Source organism: Solenopsis invicta, chromosome 13 (assembly GCF_016802725.1).
Source record: "Solenopsis invicta isolate M01_SB chromosome 13, UNIL_Sinv_3.0, whole genome shotgun sequence".
Taxonomy (NCBI): Eukaryota; Metazoa; Arthropoda; class Insecta; order Hymenoptera; family Formicidae; genus Solenopsis; species Solenopsis invicta.
The window spans coordinates 5,212,521-5,239,782 of record NC_052676.1 but is presented as its reverse complement, the minus strand read 5'-3'; the positions used below and the strand labels follow the sequence as shown (position 1 = coordinate 5,239,782).

At 30.4% G+C, this 27,262-nt stretch overlaps 2 protein-coding genes across 3 annotated transcripts; one reads left to right on the top strand and one right to left on the bottom strand.

Moving 5' to 3' along the window:
* Positions 1-578: 578 nt before the first annotated feature.
* On the bottom strand, positions 579-10,479 carry LOC105195386 (serine/threonine-protein kinase polo). Its single transcript, XM_026138060.2, has 7 exons — positions 10,025-10,479; positions 7,115-7,339; positions 6,826-7,043; positions 6,206-6,501; positions 5,718-6,014; positions 4,335-4,735; positions 579-3,259 (listed from the first exon to the last, which is right to left on the bottom strand). Exons 1-7 carry the CDS (start codon positions 10,112-10,114, stop codon positions 3,062-3,064), a joined length of 1,725 nt encoding a protein of 574 aa, XP_025993845.1. The 5' UTR covers positions 10,115-10,479; the 3' UTR covers positions 579-3,061.
* Positions 10,480-11,822: 1,343 nt separating this feature from the next.
* LOC105195385 (glycine-rich cell wall structural protein 1.0) lies at positions 11,823-25,212 on the top strand. Of its 2 annotated transcripts, XM_011160761.3 has the most exons (10): positions 11,823-11,980; positions 13,992-14,098; positions 14,467-14,607; positions 15,214-15,417; positions 15,975-16,160; positions 19,674-19,839; positions 20,701-20,806; positions 21,233-21,364; positions 22,543-22,584; positions 23,651-25,212. In XM_011160761.3, the coding sequence occupies exons 2-10, from the start codon at positions 14,004-14,006 to the stop codon at positions 23,695-23,697; spliced, it is 1,119 nt and encodes a 372-aa protein (XP_011159063.1). In that variant the 5' UTR covers positions 11,823-11,980; positions 13,992-14,003; the 3' UTR covers positions 23,698-25,212. The 2 variants fall into 2 exon arrangements, with proteins under 2 accessions (XP_011159063.1, XP_011159064.1); XM_011160762.3 differs by lacking the exon at positions 21,233-21,364 and having other exon boundaries at positions 11,824-11,980.
* Positions 25,213-27,262: the final 2,050 nt, after the last annotated feature.

Here is a 27,262-nt window from a genome sequence, read left to right as displayed (position 1 = left end):
TTTCTAGTCAATAATAGGTCTTTTTTCTTTAGATGAGCTTCTTACATTTTTCTCTTTTTTCTTGAATATAACGCAAAATCAGAATCTCCCCCTTAATATAAAAAAATTTGAAATTTTATTCTATTCAATAATTTATACATATATCATTATATAATAACATTAATATTAATATTAATAAATTAAAATTAATATTAATAAAATAATTATATAATAATACATTAAATAAATCTATGAAGTAAATAATAAAATATAAATTTTTCCATAGTTAACCACATCGGATCAATAAACAATTAAGCAATGTTCATATTTTATTTGAAGAACATTACGATTTTGATCTTTTCAAAGTACGCAATCCTAGGAAAACTCATTTTTTTAAAATTAGACCAGATCTCACGTAATCAATGATTGATAAATGTAACATTGAATGAAATAGATACCCAGATTATTTTAAATATTTCAACGTAAAATACTTAAATTGTTAAATTTCATTGAATTGCCAAATCAACGCGTGACAACCGCTGAAGCATCATGCTCATTCCAATCAAAGTTCACATTGCACGCAAACAAAACGACTTGGATTTAAAAAAGAAAAAACAGTTTATTTCTATACCGTACTCTTTTCAAAACAGTTATAAGTATATTGAGGCATCGTAAAAATATTATCCTAACAATTTTTGTCTAAATGTAAACTATTTTCCCTGTGAGCGTATCGTTCACCCTGGCATTTTATCTACTCTTTTTTTTATGTACACTTCTTTTAATTCTAATTTGTCAACATATTACCTAATTGTTTATAAATTGTTCCTCGCCCTGTATGACGCATTTATATACCTAAACTTAACGTAATGCCATTCGTTAAGCTAACATTATTTCTTTCGAGTGGCACTTAATGATTACATATTTATTGTCGCTCTTGTTTTATTACTTGGATCAATTTCATTACGCGCAGATAACTCTATATACTCTCCTTGTCGTCCAGTCTCTTTATAAGAATTACATCAAATCCTTACGAAAAGTTTCGTTTTACTTTTTCGACACGAGATCAGCTACGACCTCGCTTTCAACGATCCTTCGAGCTTTTCTCTATTGAACTATCAATATGGCTTGCCGGATCATCTTAGAGATCTGTGAGCCGTCATTTAAAGACTCGGAAATACAATTTTTTGAACCGCAAGACTCACAAGTATTTTGATTTCCGTTTCTTCGAGATTCTCCATCGTTCTGGAGTCTCCTTCATCCAGATTTTTCAATTTCTAATCGTCAAAAAATCCGTCGTTTAATTATCATAATTTTTAAACAAACTCAAGGATCGTACGTTGCCGAGAAAAAAATACGAGAACTCTCGTAACGGTTCGACGTTACAATAATCCTATAAAAATCGATTATTATTTATTATTTAACAATCTAATATTACATAAGAGAATCTTATAGTACAAACATGCGTACATACGCGCGCATTTACACTGGTCAGTTTAGATCTCTAAAAAATATACACTTTGTATAGTCGTCTCTCTATTATGCAGAATAGTCTTCATATACAAAGTAGCTAGATACAATTGACTCCGTATTCTTTCAAACGTTATCTAACCGATCGAAGCAATGCGAGAAATCACAAATCACTCGCTAAATTTTTATTGTAGAAACAGTCAATCGATCCATTTTATTTTCATGTTTCTTTTTCGTTTTTCTATAGAATTTCCGAATTAATCGCGATTTACAGTACGATATCGATCTTTAAAAGTTTCTATAAGTTGACAGAAACAATCACTATTTAATTCTCGCAATCGTAAGAAAATAATTTCTAAAAAAAAAAAATTTTAATACTCTATTCTTAATTTAAGCTAGATATCGTTGTTAAAAAAAAAATACAGATTGCAAGATGTAATTCCAAAATACAGAATTTTGTCTTGTACAAGAAAAATAAATGTGAGAAGAAGTTTTATCGGATGCGCAAAAAGTCTGAAAATGAAATGGTGAGAAAGCCAAAGAAAATAATCATGATATGTGTAATTTAATCGTAATAATTGAAACTTTTGTTATTTATTTCTATATTCCTTGAAATGTTTAATATACTTTCGATTACTCACAACTGAAACAATTACATCTTAAGAGTTACAAAATTTGTTTCTCACCTTGAACATTTTCTTCGATAAATGCGTTTAAATCCGTACGCTATTGATTTGTAGAATTTTACAATTATCATTTAGAGATTAACAATTGCTCGTGGTCCAAGTCGCACTGCTTCAAACGGGTCCGGGCGAGCGAGCAAGCTCTCAGCTTCGGCAAATCTTCAGAAGCAAGGAATGAACACTGCATCAGTCAGAGGACTAGTTTTTACATGTCTCTCATCTCAGCTACGACGAAATCAGACGTTAGATTGCACCCTCAGTTGAATCACGATTATCTTCGTACTCCGTCCCATTCTTTTTTTCTTTCCTTTACAACGCAGGACTTCTGGATCAAATCTGATTCACTTGCAAACTCAGAGCAAAACTTATTAGGCGGTCGTTGCGAATCAGCGAAGATGAGTTTCTCGCGAGATCTCTTGAAACGAATTGGAAGGCGAAGGAAATTAGGTGAATATAAATAAGTAAATTTTACTTTGGGATTCTAAACATTAATCGAAATTAACTAAAATTTTAGAAAAAAATTAAGATTTTAGTGATATCTGTTGAAATAGATGACAGATGACATCCAACCAATTAATTTCAAGTAATGTATACGGCACACTTAATAATGATGAAATACTTTCTATTGAAATGTTTCGCCTTCGTTAGCGGATTTGGTTCTTCTCTCTTCTTTCGTAAATAATAAAAAAAAGAAAGAAAAAAAGATCACCTAGCAAAATTCTATATGCCTGTATAAAAATTAGACGAAGGAAGAAGAAAAATCATGCATGATCGCGATTTTCATTCGTCCGTTTTTCTCTCTCTCTCTCTCTCGCTACAAAATAACGCTATTAGCAAATAAATACATAAGTCGCATTCCTCCAAAGTTAATTTATAGTGCCAAGAGAGGTGCACTTTTTCTTCTCTTTCATTTTTTGTTGGCCCAAGTGATTTTATCGAGTTTGAGAATTTGTTAGCATCAGCCTGATCTTCTCGTACGCGTACATCAGATTGTCCGCCAATCCTTTACAGCAACCATTTTCCTGAATGGTCTGGAATCTGTAAGTCTTGAAGTTCTTGTCGTGATCGATGTAGGTGACTGCTGTCATCAATGGACACATGATAATCTTTGCATGGTCCAAAAAGTTGATCTAAAAAATAAACAAAGTTATATTTATCTCACAACAAGAGTGCAACACAGCAATACTAAAACATAATAACAAGAAAGAATAAGTCAATACAGAATACTGCAAAATAAAAAAAAGGAAAACTATGTGACGAAAAGAGTAATGCCCATTTCTACCAATGTAGGTTAACTTTAATCTGAGTTTAACTCACATTTTATTTTTTTCTAATTCTTATAACTAGAAAAATATAAAGAGTAAGTTAAACTGAGATCAAAGTTAATCTGCGTTGATGGAAATAGGCATGTAAAAAAGTTAGAAAAAGAATAAGAAAATTATAGATAAAAATTGTGTATCATCAAATATATGATGATTTCATTCATTAAAATCAAGTAATTAAAAAATTTTAATCCTAATTTCTAAATTTATTTTTTTTATCTCATCTATATGTAAGATTTCATTAAAATCAGAATTTGATCCTTTAAAAAATCTCTTTGTTCCCTAAATTACTTATATTTGTCTGAAACTTTATATTTGCGATAAAATGATATTTGAAATTTTTGAGACTAATGTCCATTTTTACCAATGTAGATGAACTTTGATCTTGGTTTAATTTACTCTTTATTCTTTTCTAGTTCTAAAAATTAGAAAAAAGAGTGAAACTTTTTCATAAAAAAATATAAAAAATTAGTTTAATAATAAAGATATAATAAAGATATATTCCATTCAGCATTTTTAAATTTTGACTGCAGATTTAAAATCAAAAGTCTCGAAATCCTTATGTATAAAATTTTGAATCGATCATATTGCATCAATTTTGATTTTTTACATTTTGACTTTAAATTTGTAATCGACAACCTCAAAAACTCCTATATATTAAATTTCAACAAAATATGATCAACAGAAAAAATAATGCAATAAAGAGACAAAAAGTTAATCAAAAGAATAAAAGTTTCAAGTTGAAATTATGTTGCAAATTTTTAAAAATAAACAATAAATGTTCGGGAACAATAAACTTATTTTTATATAAATATATAGAAATGTAGGCAAATATACGCCTACATATTTACATATGCAATTTATATAATCGATTAATACTTACTTGTACTGTGCCATTGGTCAGTTGCATCACCACGGCTGTCTGGGTCCTGAACCATTGATGTATATATGGTATTCTGGAAAGAGAGTCACTTTGTTTCACTGCGATAGAGCCACCCGCCTTCATCAGATGCTCGTTCATGTATTTCAAAAAGAAGTTCATCAATTTCATTTTCTTTTCGAGATTAGTCGGATACTCCTTGACCGTGTAGTACAACTCATCGCCCTCGCGATTGATATAGTGAATATTGTAGCCATTCGCCATCATGATCAATCGTGTGCCATCGTTGTACATTACGCCAACGCTGTCGTCAGACAATTGGTATCCAAAACCGTACTTATCAGAGTAGTCCACCCATTTGCTGATCCAAATCACAGGTTGCGCGGCCGGGTCAGTCAATTCATCTGTAAATTTTCAAAGAAGACATTTTTATAACGTTTTTATAATACTAAACATAGTAATTACATTTAATGTCAATCATTATTTAAACACATATCTTAATATTTAATTAAGAAATATATCTAGAAAAATAGACATGTACAGAGTAATTTAGAAGTTTGGAAACAGCCAATTATTTTAGATATTATTGGTCCGCAAATTATTAGAAAAATGTTACCGACAAAAATTAAGGGATCACTACACCCTGGTAAGAATTAAGGACTAAAAAGAGATTTATGCATATACATATTTATTAAGGCTCCTGAGTACTCGCCGCGGCCATATTGAAGTCAGAAGCGAGAAATTGCGTGAAATGACACGTAATTTTGTCCGACGTACTATTTGTAAATAAAGCCAATTTGGATAAAACAAACTAATCAGATGGCTTTAAAACACTTCTAAATATCGGTCACGACTATCCTTTTTTCATTTAACAGTCAGTAAATAGTCGTAAAAAGCATGTAAAGTGAAGCTATTGAAACAGGAAAACACACGAATAGCTATTGGTGAAAAATGTGCTTTTATGTATAAAATTCAAAGAAACTTTACTCGCGGTCCATTTTTACAAATTTAGTAAATACGAGATAAGTCATATTTTCACTATGAAACACATAATAACAAAATGACATGCACGACAACATCTCATCGTCAATCTATCACGTTTCACATCTATTAGTTTTAATGTTGTCCGCAACGAAATGTCGCTACCGTCAACGCAGAGTTCTCGGCTGAGGAGTCAGGAGCCTTAACTTAAATATTTATTTGTGAAGATATTCATAATAAAAGTTAATTATCTTTAAATAATTCTTTATAAATAAATCTAAAATAACAAATTATATATCGTATTGTTACATTGAATGTTGCTAGATTATTTAATTCACTTATTTATTATAGATATTTATTCTATTAAGACTTTTATACTATAGTAGAGTAATTTCTCTAACATACCTGCTGAGGAAGCTGTCTCTCTAGCAGGCTTAGTTTTCAATACCATAGCTATCTGTTCTTTCAGTGTGTGAAGCATCTTTCTGATATCGAGGCTGACTCTCTGCGGTTCGGCGATTTCGTTGTTAGGTTTCACCTTTCGCAATGGACTATTCGGCACTCGAGAGGCTAGAATATCTTGCTCTGAATAGCCGTTAAGATTCATCTCGCCAAGCGGTTTGCGATTACAATGTGATTCAAGCATATCTAGACGTGGTGCCGTTGACAGGCATGAGAGCGGCAGACTCGTCGGCAAGTATCCTGAAATTATTAAATAATAAGAAAACAATTTTCTCCTCCTTTTCATTAAAAAAATAAACAGGAAAAAAATTGTAAATTATTTTCGTATATAATTATTTAAAAAACTTATATAATCCATAGAATTACTTTACAAAAAAAAATAATAATAATTTGAACAATTCTACTCTTTTCGAGATGTTGAGGTGTCTTACCCGAAGTAAAGAAGATATCTTTCATTAGTTTAGCAACGGACGGACGTTTTGAAGGATTTAGTTGCAACATATTCGCCACCATATTCATGGCAGGTTTGCTAATGTGTTGCGGCGTCTTATACTGCACTTGCTTGATTCTGGAATATGTCTCCTTAAGACTAGATGTTTCAAAAGGTGGTTTACCCACAAGCAAAGTATACATTATGCAACCAATACTCCATATATCAGCCTCGTAAGAGTGCCCGATTTTTGTAAGCACTTCCGGCGCAATGTAATTTGGAGTACCACATACAGTTCTATTGAAAAATTCATCAATTAGACAAATCTCATATATATATATATATATATATATATATATATATACACATATAGTGTAATATAACTAATTTATTTCTAATAAACTTTAAAAATTTCGTTAAATTTCACAGAGTATAATTTACTAACGTTAATTTAATTTTAAAGTAAAATTTAATTTAAACAAAAAATATTATGCTTAAATAATTTAAATATATTCAAAGAATATATTTAAGAATAAATAAAATATTCTTTAGATGATCTAAAAATAAATTGAATAATAGATGATCACGTTCATAATGACAATATATTTAAATAACAATTACTTTTTTCGTTCACCATCGTGCTCCAATCTGGTCGCCAATCCAAAATCACCAATCTTGACTTGCAAATCGTCGTTCAAAAACAGATTACCTAACTTCAAATCCCTGTGAATTATTCTGTGCTGATGCAGATAAAAAACTCCATCCAAGATTTGCTTCATGAAATATCGTGTCTCGCATTCCGATAACGCTTTCCTGCGCTTGTGCAGCTCCATCATCGACTAGAGTGTTAAACATTGTATGATTATACATGATCGACACCCGAGAAATAGATATCTTTAAAAATGTTTACCCTCTTGCGACACAGTTCTAGGATGATATAAATATTATTGCTATCGTCAAAGAAACCGTGAAAGCCAACAATGTGTCTATGACTCAGGCTTTGATGAATCGCAATCTCTTGTGTCATTTTCTCTCTTTGATTGCTTTTTGCCATTAGTGACTTTGGCACGATTTTCCCGGCGAATACTTGATGTGACTTTGACTCTGTGATCTCGTAACATTTTGCAAAGCCACCCTGCGAAATAACAGACATAATATCAAACAGAATCTAGACAAAAGAAAAAAAAAAATATCATTTTCAATATTTTAATTTAAAATAAATATTTTTTCTTTTAAAATGTTTTTACTTTACATAAATTTTTAACTTAAAAAAAATTAATAAATTGAAGTTTATGTTTTAAAAATAACTAGATAAAGTTAAAACTTAAATTATTTAAAATTATTTAAAATTAACAATTATAAGATAATAATTTTTCAACTTTAACTTTTTAACTGAATACTAACCGACCTTGATTTTAATAATGATTTTTAAATAATTAATACATCTAATATTTATCTAAATAAGCAATTCTCATAGTTTTTAGTACTATTTAGCATATACTATTACACTAAAAATGATGTTTCAAGCAACGCGCAATATTGTACGAGAGGCCGCAAACTCTGTAGTACGAGAAGAGAGATGGTACTTTGAATAATTTTTGTATTAACTCGTCGCCATTAAGTCGCCATACCGGAGTACAACGTATCCAATATGATTTTTCACATTGTTGTAACTTTTTTATAATATAATTTTAAGAGCTAAATTAATGTTTAAAAACTATCCATAGATACAATAAATCTGCAATTTTTTGTATTATTTTCAACGTGAGGATGTACAAAAGTTCAAAGCACCTCGCGTGATTATTTCATAATTATCGGCGTTCTGGATATCCTTTTATTTTTTATTGAATATACTGGGTTTACTGGTTTCCAGATAGTGTACACTCAGAATAAAACTTATTGAGAAATTAAAATATTTAGTCCAATACATTCAACTAAACATTGAGTTGATTCAACAATTTAATTGCAAAAAAGATAGTTTATTCATACCAACTATTACAACTTTTTAAGAATTAATTAAACCCACTGAATATCTAGTTGAAATGTATTGAACTAAACATTTTAGTTTTTTGACAAATTTTATTTTCAGTGTAAAAATGAATGAAATTGTGGAATAAAAAAAAATTATTTTAGTATAATGTATACATATTATTACATAATACAGTGATATTCTTTTGCCTTTTGCATATTAACGCTTGCAAAGGTGAAATTTCTAAGCTTTCATTTTATATTGTTCAAATAATAAAATTTTTCCCAATATTTGTAAAATCATGATTTATTGATTCTTCAAAAATTTACAATACTTTGACACTACTAAATAATTAACTGTTTGAAGCAATTTATAATTGTACTATTTTTTTGTTACTTCAAAGAATTAACCAAAACTGCTCCATTTTTTTATTTGAAGTTTAAATTTAAAAATTAAAGCTTTTTTATTTAAAGTAATTGTTTTTTGCGAATTTTTACAATATAATTTTTTTAAACAATCGTAATTGTTTTGAAAATGAAATTATAGGATTTAGAAATGCTGTTCAAGAAAAGAAAAGCTTCCTTAAAAATAACATTTTATCTTTTAAAAGAATGGAAACCAATAAAAATTAAAGATCTATTTACAAAAATAATACAATTGCATCAATTTGAATCATTTTGGCTGTTTTTTGCAATCCAAATATTGAGTAATTTTAATTAACATCAATAAAATAAGAGCATTCTAAACTATTTAGTTCTAGTAACACGTTAACAGCAAAAAATGGCTTCCAACAAAAAATACAACAGTATTACAAAAAAATGTTCAAAAAATTTAACCTTTACAAGATAAATTTAAGGAATTTTCTTCATTAAACTTCTCATTAAACTTAGAAGCTGTCTAATCTCTTGCATTTCTTTTAATAGATTAACTTTGATCTCAATTTAACTTACCTTTTTATCCTCTTCTATTTTCAAGAATTAGAAAAAGATAAGATTTAGATAAAATGTCTATATTGACAGAAATGGATGTAAATTTTTCTTATGGCACATAAGACACAAATTATAAACATAATTTTACCCTAAATTTCAACACAAATTCCAAAGTGCCTTCAAAACATTTAGAAATTAATAGATCCCGAGTATAAAAAATAAAAAAAACTACTATACAAATAATAAAAACAGTTTGCAATTATGCTCTCAATATAAATATTTCTAAAATTCCTGAAGGCATAGGGGGCTGAAGCAATCTTTTGTGAACTTTTCACACAATTACACAATTATCACAGAAAAAAATAGTTAAAAATCTATATTCAATGCAATAAAAAATAAAATATTTAGCACAATACAATCAACTAAACATTGTGTTGATTCAACAATTATTTAGTTGCACAAAAAAAGATATATAATAGTTCATTCATGTCCATTAAAATTTTTTAATCAGGAATTAATTAAACCAATTCAATATTAGTTGAACGAAACGGATTAAATATTTTAATTTTTCGATACAAATTATTTTTTTCAGTGTATGTACAAATCACGTTCTCGCGTCACAAGTGCAACAAGTGTCGGGCGCCAAAGGACCGTTTTCTCATGCGTGTATGTGTAAGAATGTACATTAAGCGTCAGATACGCTTGCCTGAAGTTAGCTGCTCTTCGGATTTTCTATAATGCACGTTACGTAGCCTATACGGGATATGGAGGGCGGCTAACTTCAAGCGAGAAAGCATTATTGACGCCTGGTGTACGCATCGTCGTAAGGAAACTCGCGCGAGGAATGCGATAGGAGCGTGACTGCACAAGGTCAGGGCGAAGACGAGGATGATCAAGGACGCGCTATGACGGAGCTCCATACCTTCCCGAAGAACCGGCCCTTCATATAACTCTTGCCGGTGTTCGCGTCGTATATCACGTTCGGTATAGTGCTCTCTTCCTCATTCGACATCGTGCAATGGCAGTGACAATGGCAGTGATAACGAGAAGAGCTGCTGCTGCTGCTGTCGTCCGCGTTTTCGCCGAGGTTGAAGCGTCACTGTCGGACGCGGTGATGTCACTCGATATTGCGTTGTTGTCGGTCGTCCTGTCGTTGCTCAACGTCGTGGCTACCGTCGTTGATTCCGGCCTGACTCGATCTCCTCCCGTTAGAGTTTACCTCACGCGCGTTACCGGCCGGCGGAGATTCGCGCGTATACTTAGCGACCGATACACGCCGATGATGTTTTCCCGCGTTCGCTGAGAAAAAGAGCCGTGAGCCGAGGATGTACGACGGGAAAACGAAAAGAGGAGCGCACGGCTCGTGAGCGCGCCACGCTACTGTATCACATAGGACACCAGCGGAACTCGTTGCTCGCAGCCGTACTTCTATTCGAACCGTCTGGCACTCACCGTCGTGGAAGACATGCCAACGGCTCGGCGGTTTAAATGACGCACGGACGGCCAATGGCCGCGACGCCGGCGGGGTCACGTGGTATCGGTGGAAAGTATGCGCGGCGCCACCCCGCGGCCGTTGATCTCGTCTCTCCACGGCCGGTATGGCCGGTATTCGCGCCAGTTTGATTGCGCGAATATTCTTTTCATATTCGACTGTGATTGGTCAATTCTTATAGGCTTTCTACAATAAACTATTAAGCCCGTATCAGACTACGCATTGAAGATTGAGATTGATTAAAGATTGAAATTTGACCAATCAAAACAAGGAAATTTTAACTCCTTTTATTTTGATTGGCCAAAGCTCAATCTTTAATCTTCAATCTTCAATTTTCAATGCGTAGTCTGATACGGGCTTTAGTCGATATCATAAATCATAAGCCATAAAAATTTACCAATCACAGTTAAATGTGAAGAGAATATTCGACTGTGATTGATCATTTCTTATGACTTATAACTTATGATACCAACTAATAGCTTATTGTAGAAAATCTATAAGAATGACCAATCACAATCAAATATGAGGAGAGTATTCAATTGTGATTGGTCAATTCTTGCGGCTTATAGCTTATGTAACCGACATACGACGTATTGTAGAACAGGCTTAAATTTGAAACTTATCGAAAAAAAGTGTTGCAATCTTTTTGCTGCTGACCGTGTTCATTATAGTTGCGACACTTTTTCTTAGATGGTTTTGGAATGTAGCATGATGGTTTGGAATTAAGCATTGAACCATCTAACCATCGAAGAAAATGTGCTTTTAGCTCACGACTGTATAGTCATGTTCATTATAGTTGCGACATTTTTTCTTCGATGGTTTTTAGAATGTAGATATGTTCATCGGCGAACATAATTGGTTGGATCCATTGGTAAGAACCAATGACGTTCGCCTTTCGATGAGCAAGTCTACATTCCAAAAACCATCGAAGAAAATGAATTACAACCTTTTAGCTCACGACTGTACATACACTCGGATATTGTTTTACATTTGGTAAATACAAGCATAAAATAATGGGCCTGTTCTTTTTAGCTGAACTAGCTGCATTAGTTCAGAGTTTATCTTTCTTCTTTTAACGTGAAGGGAAGAAGATAAACTGTGAACTAGTGCAGTCAGTTCAGCTAAAAAGAACAGACCTAATATCTGGGTGCACCCGTAAGTTTTGTACCCTCGTATTAAAGACCCTGCAATAGAACGTACTTGAATTTTAGAACGCAGCCGGCGTCTGCTGGCTTCACGCCGCGCATGCGTATCTCTTTCACCACTTCGCTATTTCCGTTTCGGTATCTCGGAGACCGAAGACCGAGTAGCCGACGACCATTTTGATTGCTTGTTCTTTGCGAACACCTTCGATTTATGTGTTGCATCTCTACTAAGCAGCTTATCGTGAGTAAATACTCAACTCTGTTAAGTGTTTTTTAGTTCCGTGCCCTCTGGGCGCAGTTTCGCTCCAATCAAATAATTAGACGTCGTCCCGGAAGATGCGTCTTCGACATTTTTTTTTTTTTCACAACTCATCTAGGATAGCGTCGGTATAGCTCGATGCCGCTTTTTCTTGAGAACACCGAAGCCTCAATGAAATAGGATAAACGAGTGAAAAGTTTCGCCTGTATCGTACTTTAACGTTACAATCGCGTAATATGAAAGAGAGAGAGAGAGAGAGAGAGAAAAATTCGGATTGTTTTTATAATATTTCGTGTTTGCGAAGGCATAGCTAAGTTGCACGCGAAATCTTTTGTTAAACTTTGATCTAAGGGTATAATTAGCCTTCAGCCATTCGTTCTGAGCTCCGCGCTGTAACGTTAATTTGTTCTCAGTTCTAAACTCACAGTTGTGGTCCAGCCAGTTCACTTAAAACTTGGGAATTACGACTTGAAGTAGTGGCTAAGAAAACCTCTTCTTAACTGAGAAAAAATATAGTAACAGTTTAAAGCGAAAGGCTTGGGGCTTAATAGATCAATATAATAAAAATGTGTAAGGCTTTGATGAACAAAATCTAGGAGTAATGAAGAATATCAAATTCTAACTTTGTAATTTGTAACGGCGATTTATTATAATTTACATAAATCTATATTAATTTATTGAATTTAGTTTTCATTAGCATTGTTCATTATTTTTACACTCACTGCACTATTGATTAAGTCAATTTGAAGGAGATGCGCACTAAGCTTGTTTACCGACTGTATAAATATATTACAATCTATGAATATGACTGCGTTCAGCAGAAAAAGCAGTTTTGCAACTGTTGTAAAATTCTTGGATGCGATTGGTTCTTGTCCTTGGTTCCTGCCAGATCTAAATGCATAAACCAATTATTAAAGAATTTTACAACAGTTGCAAAACTTTTCCTGCTGAACGCAGCTTATGACTTGTTCTATAGGTCATAAAATGAATCAATGGATTTGATGAGGATCTCAAGAATCCTTTAAACTTTCAATCATTGTATTTGTAAATTCCAAAATTTTTTTGTGTCCTCAAGCCTCAACTTTACAAATCATTATTGTTAAAAATTTGTAACTTTGGGCATTGACTTATTTATTTATCATGTTTATTGCCTTTTTTTCTATTTCCATTAACTTTCCTATTATACACATCTCTTTTTGATCCACACGTGGGTCTATTATGCCTGACGCTAATTCTTCTGAGGTAAAGAACAAGACTTTTGAGTAACATATAAGAGAATCAATCAACCAAAATCTATTATTTTCTTCCCTAGGATAGAAATGAAGACTCTTATTAATTCTTTTGTTCATTACACAAAAGTCTCTTGTTCTAACTGCTCCAATTATTGCTACTTCAAGCACATAGTGAGTTGATATACTAATTTTATAATTTTTAAAATATATAACATTCTTTTTTCATCAGTCAAATAAAAACTTTAATATGCACGAAATAAAAGTAACAAGCTTGAAATCTGATTATTTAAATATAATGAGAGGAATAAAAAAGTAATGCCCATTTCCATCAATGTAAATTAATTTTGATTTCAATTTAACTTTATCTTTTTTCAATTCTTAAAACTAAAGAAATATAAAGAATAAGTAATCTTGGATCAAAGTTAATTTGCATTGGTGGAAATAACCATAAGATTAACAAAGAATCAGAAAATGTATATAGAATTACACAAATTGTCAACACACATCAATATCTAAAATTACAAGCCTTTGGGATCAGCTCTAATTTATAAAGTTCAAATTTTAAACTTGAGGACATAGACAACTTCCAGAAGTTAAAAATTCAAGAATTGAAAGGTTAAAGTTTTGAGTCAATATCTAAAATTATACAAAATTTACATAATTTTGTTATAGATTCTGTTATATTTCTGTCCTTGTGTCATTAGACTTTCAAATTGTTAGATTTATATTTATGCATTAATATAAATTGGAATATATTGTAGTAAACTTAAACAATGGATGGAGCACCAGGAGGTAGAGGTGGATTTCGCGGCCGCGGAGGCCCTGGTGGATTAATGAGGGGACGCGGTGGTTTTGGAGACAGAGGAAGGTAAAGCATTTATTAGAATACTTATGCAGTAAGAAGAAAGCCTGCATTGATATCTTCATGAACATTCACTTGAGAGAATATTTTCTCTAAAAATTTATATTCTATTCTTTTAATAACATATAAAAAAGCATATAACACAATGAGTGAAGGAATTCAGTGAAGTTATGCGTACAGAAATGTTCATATATGTATGTAATAATTTTGGAAGAAGTAATGAGTTTTAAGTTTTTTTTTTATTGCTGTCCTAGAATTTTCCTTCTCACTTTTGCCAAATTTGAAACATATACCTGTTTCACTTTAGGTAAGAATACAATGAGTGTATACTAGGTCAGCTATAAAAAAAACAACCTTTTCTGTGTTCCTAACAGAGGTGGTCCTCCACGAGGCGGTAACATGATGCGCGGTGGACGAGGCAATGGACCTGGTGGTGGCATGAGAGGGGGTCCACCTATGAGAGGCAGAGGTGGCCCTCCTGGCAGAGGTGGACGAGGTGGACATTTTCCTCCAGGGTAAGCATTTCATTAAGTATATTATAAAATAATAAAATTCATCATGTTTTGTGAAACATTTAAATTTAACATTAATTTGTAAATTAAATATTAATTTTTTTCTAGTATGAAAAATATTGATGCAATTAATAAATTTTATATACTATTCTAGTAATAATAATTTTTTTGTCAAATATTCAATTTCAATGTTTATAAACTGTTAATTTCTTTCTCTCTAATAATATAAAAAATATTAATATGGTTATATACATAAATTTTATACTATTAATAAAGGAATATGGTAGTGTTTTGCGCCAAGTAAATGCTCAACGCGAAACCACCCGTGTCTTCACGCAAGCTGACAATTGGCGAGCATACCGAGATTATCAAATCTCAATAATGGCTGAATCGATCAAGTTTTTAGTAGACTCAATAATTTGGATTTGAATTATTAATATATTCATACTTTTTACTAATATCTTCTATAAACTTATATGCAAAATAGAACTTAAAGAATTGATTAATTACAAAATCTAGGTTTTTTTATATTTTCAAAATAAAGTTTATAAGTTAAAATGTTATAAGTAGTATTATTAAAATAGTCCTATTATCATTTATATTCGATAGACCACCAGAAGGAGGAATGTCCAGTGGACCTGGAGGTGGCCCACCACCCTTAGGAATGGGTGGTCCTCCGCGAGGTGGCGGCGGAAGGGGTGGTGGAAATAATAGCTTCCGCAGTAGAGGTAGAGGTGACTTTGGCAGAGGAGACAGTCGCGGCGGTAGCAACAATTTCCGAGGTCGCGGCATGGACCGGGGTAGAGGATCCAGGTGAAGAAACTAATTCTTACTTTAAAAAAAATTATTTGATCCTGAATTTTATGTAATGAGTTATTTTTATAATGATAATTTATATGCGTCTTTTGTAGTTATTTTTTATAAATAGTCTCTTGAAAAATTATTGTACATGAATATATAGATTATAATTATAGATTTTTTTTTAAGTTAACATAGTTCTAGTAATTTGTTTAATGTGATCATTTGAATATTATTCTTACACAATGCAATAAAATCATGTATTTTAATTTTATGAAAGATTATACAGCAATCTTAGAGTAGAGAGCAACAGTAGAATTTAATATTATATACAATATAAAATTTAATTAAAAATAACAAACAAACGTTTATGTCAACAACAAATTAATGTAGAATAATTGGCCAAAATAACGAGCAAATTACAATAATGGATAGTAAGTTTAATTTTAAATTAATGTTAACTAAAAATATTTAAAATATAAAATTATTAAAGAGAATTTTATTAATATAACAGATAAAGATCTATTAATGTAAATTATTGGAATTTATATTTTTATAATTTAATGCTTCAGAGGATCAAGTAGAGGTGGACCAAGCCGTGGAGGTGGCTTCGGTGATCGTGGTGGCCGAGGGGCTGGTGGACGCGGTGGTCCAACGAAACGAGGTGGCCCACCTAGCTCCAGTGGACCTTCCAAGAGGCCGCGCTTTGATCAGCCGTCTTCCCAGTCATCTAATGGATATGCTACTCAACCACCTAAGTGAGTGTTCCAGGAAATTTTTATGATAAGAATTTTTATGATATAATCCAAAATCTTTTTTTTTAAATTAAATATTAAAAATTAATTTAACATATGTAAGTTTAATCATATTTATCAAAACTGTGGAATGATTACTGAATTAAATTTGATTAATCAATGTATTTAATATCAGTACCATTCATACGTAAATGAATTGTGGATCTGCAGGCCTCGTGTATTACACGAAAGATACCGCTCATTTACAAAAAAAAATCTTTCCTGAAAGTGCTGGATACAAATTTCGAATATTAATCGAAGTTAATCATTTATGTGAATTTTATATATTGTAATATTTAAACTTGTAATATTAAATATTAATATTAAACATTAAATGTTTCAATGTTTATATGAGACTATCAAATTTTGAGATTTTTGATAAGACATACATAGACATTAGTGCCATTTTAAGGGGTAAGTTGAGTACACTGTAAAAAAATTTTGTGTAAAATTACATTTATTCATAATGAATAATTTTGAAATCCACTATGATAGTAATAAATTTTCATGCATTTATAAATTGCAGTATACAAGAGCAAAATTAATTTCTTAATTTGTAATCAAGCAAATTATTGAAGTAAATTTACAATATATTTGAAAAATTACAGAAATGACAATGTAACAATATTTTTTGCAATTGTATTCAAATATTGTCTATCATACATATTGTAAACAATATAATGACTATTATATCTGCATACAATGACTAAGCGGGATAGAATTTTTGCGCGTGCACGATGAACACTGATTGGACTCTATTTTACATCGATAATCTTACTATTGTATTACATAATGTTACAAAAATTTGAATAATATATAACCAAATATTTAAAATATCCTATTATGTGTACCTAATTTTTTATATAAAATAAGATTATATTTATACAGTAAAATAAACAATATATCTACATATCAACAAATCTGTATGTGGAATTTGTGGAATTATATAATTTCTACAAATTACATTTTTTATGTTTACAGAATTAATCACGTAACTTTTACATCTATTATTATTATTATTATTATTGTGTAAATTTACTGAATTTTTTTACAGTGTAGGCTATAATTCAGTGCAACAAATTTTAGAAACAAATTTTTTTTTGTTTTCAGTTTTTCACAGTTTTTCTGAGCATTTATCAATGTTCAGATAAATTTAAAAAATGTAGTTTTTTGAAGAGGACAAAAAACTACTGTCAACTATTCGACAAGAAAAATTAAATTTGTTTTTTATTCTGTATGAAGACAAAATCATACTATTTATATTTTTCATTTGATATTAATTTTTAATGACTATTCAAAATCGTATCCTAATTTTGAAGACATCTATTACTATGTATTTAACTATGTACTTTTTGTCAAGAGTAAATTAATTTGTTAGCTTTTTTGTGATATAATAAAAGATAATGATAAAAGATAATGATAAAAGATAATTGTTAGGTACAATTACTGATTTAATGTAGTGTCTTAAATTATATTTGTTGGTTTTCCAAAAATGTACCGTCTTTAGAAATAGTAAATTTGTAGAAAATTCATTTTGACTCCATTTACTTATATCCTTCAATTTCTATATTTTTGTATTTTTTTTTCATTCCTGTACTTCAGCCGAAATAAAGAATTTCTTAAAACAAAGTTTCGAAAGAATCAATTTTTTAAATTATGAATTTTGTAAAATTTTGATGAGCACTTTAAAAGAAATTAAAGTCATAAAATACAAAAATAATAAACAATATAATATAATAATTATGATAATTTGAGCAATTTTTGATGATCTAATAATATAGTAGTAGTAGTAATGAAAGTGGGACTATCAGTCACTGTATCTAAATCTAAGTCCCTAGATCTAAAGAATTCCTGTGTGACTCCAGCTAAAGTTATGAATTTAAAAATCTATATATACAAGTTTGAATTTGCGATTTGTCACTTACAAGTCCGTCACACAGAGCCACCTATCCTTATATCTAATGATATAACTCTTGAAAAGAATTTTATCAAAGTTTATCACATCTTATAAAAGCATACTCCAAATATTTTAGTCCACGGATGTAAAACGGATTAATGCGATGTTGTATGTGGAAACTATTTTGTTATATTTCTCATGTGGTATTAATTTCCAATTAATATTCGAAATTTTAAAAACATCTACTGTATTTACTGTATTTAATTTTTTATTAATGATAAATTAATTTATTTTTGACAAATTTATTCATCAAAGATTAATTTCTTATAAGTCTTTTTATAACATGAGATAGAAAATAATTGCAACAATTATCAATTCTATCTGATTTCTTAAACAATACCTGTCAGTTTATAAAAACATACCTTTTCTAACCTTTACTTTACCGAAGGTTTACTTGCGTAGTTCTTTTATTTGTGAAACATTTTTTTATGTTTTATTGATCCTGAAATTTCTCAAATGAATTACATTTTTTCTAGTTTAATTTTTTTGCTAAAAATATTGTTTTATTTTATATAAATAATATATAGTTTTTTATATTATTTTTTATATTATGTAATTAAAATATTATGGATGAAAAAAAAATAAACATTTAGAAATCCAAAAATATAAACCTTGACTTTTTTAATTGAATTTTTATACAAAATACATTTGGGTACCCAAGTACTTTTTTGGTAGAAATAAATATAAAAATAAAGCCGTTTACTCGAATTACAATCAATAAAAAAAATATTGTTGACAAAAAATTAAACTTTATTAGATAAAAAATGTTTGTGAAATTTGAAGTCACTAGGAGCACTAGAACAAAAAAAATTGTTTCACAAATGAAATGGATATCCAAATATTCTTTAAAAGTAATAAATTTGCGAAAATAATAAATAAATATGGTTATGAAGATTTTTAAACAAATTAATAATACATAAAATATAAAGCATAATAGTTACATCATTAATAAATAATTACACTTTACATATACCTTATATGTAAAAATCTAGATATTAATCTGATATAAATATATACGGTGTCTAAAAAATCCTGGATTGGTCAAATATCTTGAAAGTAAGCATTATCATGAAAAATGTTTCAGACAAAAGTTATATTGTCTGAAGTCTCACAGGCAAATATCAAAAAAATAAAGCATTATCAAGAACATTATTCTGCGCTCTTATTCTTATTTATAAATATTAATAAATCGTGATATATACAACCTAATTGTAAAGTAAAAAGAGAAATTATGTAAAAAGAAAAAGATCATAATATATTCTATTTTTTAAAAAGTGGCGGATGACTTTTAATAATGACTTTAATAATCTTAAAAAATGGATTTAAAACAAATTGATTTTATCATTATTTGTCTCCTTTTAAACCGTACAGCTTTGAAATTTTTTTTCGATAATGCTTTATTTTTGAGATATTTGATTGTTTTGGGACTTTTTGGAACACATTGTATATACTCATAAGCAAAGAAAATAAATATTTAAAATATTGACAATACATTTTGCTTATGATGAATAATAATATAGCCAAGGCGGTTATGGAGGTTCAAATAATGCTTATGGCAGCCAACAACAACCACAGCAACAGCAATCGGTAGGATACGGTAGCGGTGGCTACGGCTCGCAACAAGGCTACACACAGTCTTATCAGGGTTATGAGAGCTACCAACAGCCCCAGGATTATGGGCAAACGGTAAGTGAATTTAGTATACGACAATATGTTCTAAATAATTCCAAGGCCGGTATTATTATAATTAGTTCTTATATTTAAGTATTAGGCCTTTTTATAATGAAATTAATAATTAATAAAATTTTAATAATTTGACTAATTAAAGCAAACTTTACTAAACTTGAGATTGATTTTCTTTCTTCCAATTGGTTAAATTCTAATCCAATGGCAATCTCAATCTAGTTTGATACGGGTATAAGAATGAAGTCTGAATTTTTCGAATCTCATGTTAATTTTCTAGACGTTTTCAAGTGGATGAGCGACTGTCTTGAAAAAATATGCTTTATAACAGCATATTTATGATGTTAAAAATTATATTCAAATATAATAAATAATTTATATCAATATGTATATATGACACATCTGATATTATTTATTTTTATTTACATTGATATAAAATTTTTTAAAACTAATAATAATATTTTTTGTATTATTTATTTATAGGGCGAACGACTCGCCCCGCTTGGGAATCGAAGGATTAAGTGCTGTTTTAAGACAAACCAATCAAGTGCTATTAGCATTTTAAAGTTATTAAGACAATCTTGAAATATGATTTGATTATGAAGCCTAAAAACTCTTTAGCAATTCATAAATACGAGTCTGCCATTAACTCCTTATAATTATTTGAATCTTGTTTTCGTCCCAATAATTAAAATACATTTTAGATTTTTATATAAATCTTAAATTTAATTAAATGATTACAAATTTAACTACAATCGAAATTACAGTAGAATTTTTTATTGATATTAATTTGAAGTTGATAGTAAATTGTTCTTGATCAAGATAATATAATATACGATTATATCTTGTTTCTCTTGATTTTAGGGTTATCCTTCCGCACCAGATAGCAGATACGGCGGAGCGTCGTCGGTTCCGGCTACAGGATTCAGTTCTAATGATCCCTACAGTTATGGCAAAGCTCCGTCATCAGGTGGGTTATAGATATCAGATTATAAAATACAAGGGCTATTGTGTGCGACATGCATTGTCACTTTTTTGATACAACTTGTAATCGTTGTCTCTTGCTAATTAATTCTTCGATATTAATCCTTCATGGCCCAGCAACTTTACTTTTTTATAAAGTCTTTAAACCTTTAAATTTTTAATTTTACCAAAATTGATGCAGAACCTTCTATAATAGTATAAAATAAAATAAAAATTTAGAGGTCATGAAGAGTTAAATTGATTAAGCTTGACGCATTCATAATGTAAAGTTGACACTGTTGACAGTACTTATCACAGTCTCAAGTTACTGAGTACTCAATGCCGACTAATCGAGTACTCGAGTCGAATTAAATAAGTCGGCGGGACACCACATGTATAGCTAGTTTATTAATATTACGTAATGCATGTCCAGCCAATTATCAGCAGGAGGCAGTGTCGATCGCGGGACTGGGGGGCGGGGGCGATTATGCCTCTGCTGACCCATACAACGACCGATCTAATGACAACATAATCAACCGGGGTGGTTACTCAACGCAACCTTACGGTTAGTTTTTTCGTTCGCTGTCATCATACCGCTCACATTATACAGTTCATTAACTCGACCGATTAGAGCGATCCTTAAGGACTCGTTTATCATTGAGATGGAACATTGAATTATCTGCTCGAAGAGATTGCCAACAAAGAAGCGTCACGGTATCGTAAATTGTTTTGCGAAATTATGACAGGGAATTAAAATGCTATTGATTAGCGCAAATTGAATATTGAATTTAGAATATTAACGATACGATGCTCTTTTCTGACGAATAATTTAATGTCTTATTTTCCGATAGTAAATGAATTCTTGAAGATCGCTTCTACTTGATGTTCTTGTTTTTGGGTAACATTCGAGTTAACACGTTCCCGTGATAAAGGCACGATCCGATTCAGACGAGAAATGATCTGATTCAGAAGCGAGCAGACGCGCGTTTAATTTATTTAATCTATGTTTTAGAAACTTAACTCTTTGGTTTTTTTTTAAGTTCCAGTACTATTAGAAACTTGCGTTCTTGTTGCTACTCGGATGTTCGAATTTTTATATCAGATCCGTGTGGAATTTCAAACGTTTTTTTTCTCCGAATTGTATTCTGCTTGCGATCGATATAAAAGAGTTGCGTAGAGTTAAACAAATCCCATTTCGAACGTGACAAGGAATTACATAAAAACTGAATACGGATCCCTTTACATCAAGACACCAGCACTGCAGCACTGCCTCCTGCCATCTTTCACTCCAGAAGGTCTACCAGATATTCGTGAAATGTGCAATTTCTTTTTCACCTGAATAACGCGAAAAATATGTATGAGTGTATAAATTATCACACTATCACTCTCTTATGTTTATTATTATTATTCTTTAATATGCCTTCTGTTGTATAGCTTTATTTAATTTGTATTTTACGTTTCTTAAGCTATAATTTAATATTATAATAGATTTATTTAATTTGTAAATTAAAACAAATTTTTCTTAAATTGTTTTAAGTAATTAATTTTAATTGATTAACGAACTTTCACTTTCTCATGGAGATACTTTGCTACGACTACTTTGTCACCCAGTTGTTGTATCAGGGCGAAGCTCTTATTTCCTTTGACTCGTTTTAGATGTTTCTCATCTGAGTCGTTTGTTTCTGTATTTTCGGCATTCTTTGTCATTAATATTTAATAAATCGCATTTTTTTGTGATTGCAGATTATGCGAATCAGGACGGTGTTTATGGGAAACAGGACTATGGTAAGTACAACTCGCAGTACAAACAAATTTATTGATCAGAGGAGAAAGATTTAGCTAAGCCTATTGGGAAAGGGACTGTGTTTGTGTAGAATTTAGACAGTAAATAATCTATTAAATAGATAAAAACACAATATACAAAAAACATTTAAAAGTTTAAAAATCAAAGACAACGTATATGATGTTAATTTATATGTAAGATTTACACACACACTTTCGTACTTGGACAAAAAGAAAGAACGTTATATGACATTCGAAAGATTTTTGGATAATTAGGAATTGAAATTTCGTTATACATATATGTAAAACATAATAATAGTCGAAGGCATACGATTCCGAGAGATTTATGAATTTGAGAACTCCCGCATATATAAGAACAAACAAAATTTAGTTAAACCATGTCGTTAGAAAACCAAGTCAATATTGCACACAGTGTAACGCCTTGTAACGCAAAAAAATGTGTATGTCTGTAGGTCCATTAGACGAAGCATTATACATTTAACTATCTAGTTACACTGCGTTAGGTACGAATGCAACATCTCAAAAGATCTTTAACGATATTCGCAGTACACGAAACGTTTGCAATGCGTCATGAGAGCAGTATTAAAAGAAATATTTGCAGTTCTACAAAAAAGCGTTTACGTTATTGCAAGAGCATTTGCGATATAGACAAAAATAACGTATGATAATAACAACAGAGAAAGATTTCTATCCGTCTATCCGTACAATGCTTAGAAAATACTTTTATGATTCTTACAATATTTAGAAAAGAGCGTTAGCAAGATTAAAAGACTGTCCACAAAGATATATAATCTACAACGAATCTTTTTTTTTACTATTTAAGAATCCACAAGAGGTAAAAAAATTTTTGGCTTATGCCATTATACAGGCAGACATACTAAACATACAAATCCAAAAAAGAAGCATGCAGGTGGATAGGTCTCGGTATAAAAGAAATTATAATCTAAATTATAAATAGGTCGTTCGGTTTTATGTATACGTAGAAAAGCAGGATCATTAATTTTATTTCACGAGTAAAATTGAACGGAGGAGCTATGATTGTTTACAGGTGGCAGTGCTGGTTACCAAAACGCCCAGTCTCAGCGACGTTATTAAAGATATCCGTCACTTAATTAATAATCAGTCCGCTATCATTAAATTGTAGACAACAATTTTCCCAAGCGTAACGTAGAACAGATTGAATCTGTCTCCTGTCATACGAGAAAGAGAGAATAATCCTTTCTCCTTTTTTGAAACTGCGAGATACGATTGTTGATGAAAGAACGATGACAATCGAGGAATCTGGAAGCAAAATGATTTTTTTAAAACCAGGAACGAGTTTTTCTGATTATTGTACCTTCAAAGATTTATCTCATTTTTTATAAAGGTTAATCTGACATACGTGTACATAGTAAACATACGTATGTATAGTGTCGAAAAAAGTTGGGAATTAATATTGTTAGATACATATTAAAATGATGTCATGAATATACTTCTTTCTTTTGTTGAGGAAATTTTTTAATCGTTACATATTCGAAGAATTGTTTTATTCTAATTCTCGATAGACTCTCAATCTTTCCCTCCATTGATTCCCGGCTTTTTTGAGGCACTTTGCCGTGTCACTTTGCTTCCAAGATTTTCCCACTCCCATTTGCTTTGTCTTCGTCTCGTGCGCATTGAATGAATTTGATATAGGAAATACATATTTTATAAATGACAATTGCATATTACACAATATATTATTTGACTACGTCGCTATTATGACAATCTAGGATTAAGATTATTAGTCCGTCGAGCGGCGTAATTCCATTTTGCGATTAAAATAATATAATAACAGTAATAACTAAAAAAAAAACGGCAATGAAAACGACAACATTGTTAGTATTTTGTAGATGGAAAATTATAAATAAATCTTTTTTGGTAGAAAGAAATATTCAAGGAAACGTTAAATACAATCACTTCTTGATGTATCTCGATAATCAACGGTTTTGGATTAACTCATATTTGACGTTCATATTTAAAATTAAAAATAAATTTTTTGAGACAGAAGATTATCTATTTAATAACTTATTGTAATATTATACTTATTTGTCAAAATTATCAGTTATTGTAATTTTTTATCAATATTACATTTCATCTGTTTTATAATTTATGATTATAAATAATAATTCTACAATTTAACTTAGTAGGTAAATAATGTCGCAACCATCGTCGATAATAAGTCATTAGTAGTTATCAGTGTAATATACTAGACATTCGTCAATTAACAATTAAATTAGTTGAACGATTTTTCACAAAAGTAAACGCAAGATGACATTCGTTTTCTTTTTCTTGACAATTTAGTTATTTCTAAAAGAAATAGAAAATTTCTTTCTTCGACAAATTGTTCACCCAGTTGAAAGAAATCGAATAAGATAATGAATTGAAATAATTCATAATTATACACAATGTCTGAATGCATTATTTTATGTTAATTAATGAAACTCGAATTATTTGTACTGTGTTTATTGTATACGATACGTCTTTTATGAATAACTATATAGCGCATGTTGTTATATCTTAATCAATTGTAAACGATCGCTCGATAAAAATGAAAGAAATATTGAAAAAACTGAAGATCGAAAACATCAATGCATCGAAAACTTATACCCTTACCCCTGTTGTCACCTTACCTTATGGCACGAGAAACAGAGAAAAGTGGACGAAACACGCAAAAAACCAGCAACTGCCCTAGGAAGACAGGCTAAGCGAAAAGAATGAATATGGGCGAATAAGTGTGATAATTTAGACGAAAGATTATCTCGGTAATATAACGATAAAAAGTAGGTATATAAAAATACTTTTGAGAAACATTACTGTTTTAGGAATATTTCACCCTTAAGTCACATCTAATACAGTATTGAAAATACTTTACAAGTCCAGATATTTAATAAGTAGCTCGACATCTCTTGTAGTTTCCAAAAATTTAATATTATTTAGTTTTCTGTTTACTGTAATTGCTTAACGTGATACAAATACTTAAGAAAGATTATGAATTATAGAACAACATGTGTGAAACATATAGATTGGATGGATCCGAGATCTTTAGCTTACGAATTCTTTGATCTTGTTTGGAGTCGATCTTTTCTTCATTACTTGACCGTGTCGCTTATACGAAAATTTAGGATTAAATCCTAATTGCTCCGTTGAGAGGCGAAATTTCATTTTGCAATTGTTAATTTAATATAACAGTGATAACTAAAAAGAAATAGCAATAAAACCGACAACACTGTAAGGTTATTGTTTTGAAAAATCGTAAATAAATTGTGTTTTTTTTGTGGAAAGGAATATTCAAGAAAACATTAAACATTCCAAAAGCGTTTAGATTATAAACAACCGAGAATAAAAGATTTTTTTGGGAAAAAAACGAGTTGCTTAAAGTAAATTTTTCTCTCTCTCTCCCTCTTTCTAGTCTTTAGTTCGTGTCAGAATGTAGTGACCCCTCAACGTATTTCTGCAGTGTGCGCTTTTTACAATTTACACAGATATACGAGATTTACAGTTTAAACACCTATTCCGAACGGTCTAATTTAGAGAGGTTTTCTTGGTAAAATTCAGTGATTTACCATTGCCTCCCGAGAAGAAGTAGCAAACGAATAAAATCAGATGTTTCTGATTGGTGGGATTTAAACCCGAATCTTCGATACATAGCAGACGTACGACTCTCTGCGCCACAATCACTACAATTAAGTAGTAAATATATTGGTATAATATAAACTAAATATATCACATAACAATTTGTCTGCAATACATGAATCTAACTCATCAAAAGTACAGAATTTGAAAGGAGATTGAATACACAACACCAATTTAGAATGATATATTGTCATTAATTTTTTTTATAAAAACTCGCTAAGTACAAAAGAATGTAAGGTGAGTTGGGGGAAGATAAATCTTTTCGCATAATTTTATCATGTTATGGAATTAAGCGATAAAAAAATATTGAAACTTTTATTTATTCATACAAATAAAGTAATTTTGAAAATTTGGACATTTCATATTTTTAGAAAAAAAAGTTAAGTTCTACAAAACTGGCATTTTCCCCAATGCATATAAATAAAATGTCATCTCTTATAAAGGAAAATGTCAACTATTTACAATAAATTGTATAATACCATATAAACTTGCTATGGTATGTTTTGCTTATCTACAATTGAGTATAAATTTTAAAAACACAAAAATAAATGAAAACATAGTGGATAATTTAAGAACTTCTTATATTTCCATACTTTTATAGGTTTAAATATTTCACATATTTAAAATGTTTAGAATTATATAAAACAATAAACATTTTAATGTTTTAAATACCTAGAACACTGAAAGCTTACAAGTTAGCCACACAGGGGTACCAGGTATCCCCTTTGAATTTTTGTGCACCTTCACGTTGAAAATGACGCAAAAAATTGTAGTTTATCATATCTATTAATAATTTTTTTAACCTCAATCTAGGTCTTTAAGTTATATTATAAAAAAGTTACAGCAATATGAAAAATTGTATTGGGTACGTTGTGGCCCAGTATGGTAACCTAGGGTTGATGTTGAAAATTGTGAAACCGATAATGATCCTCCCTTTTCAGTAAAGAAAAATCGACTTCAAACTAGTCAAAAAATACATGGACGAAAGGTGAAGACTCGCGGATCT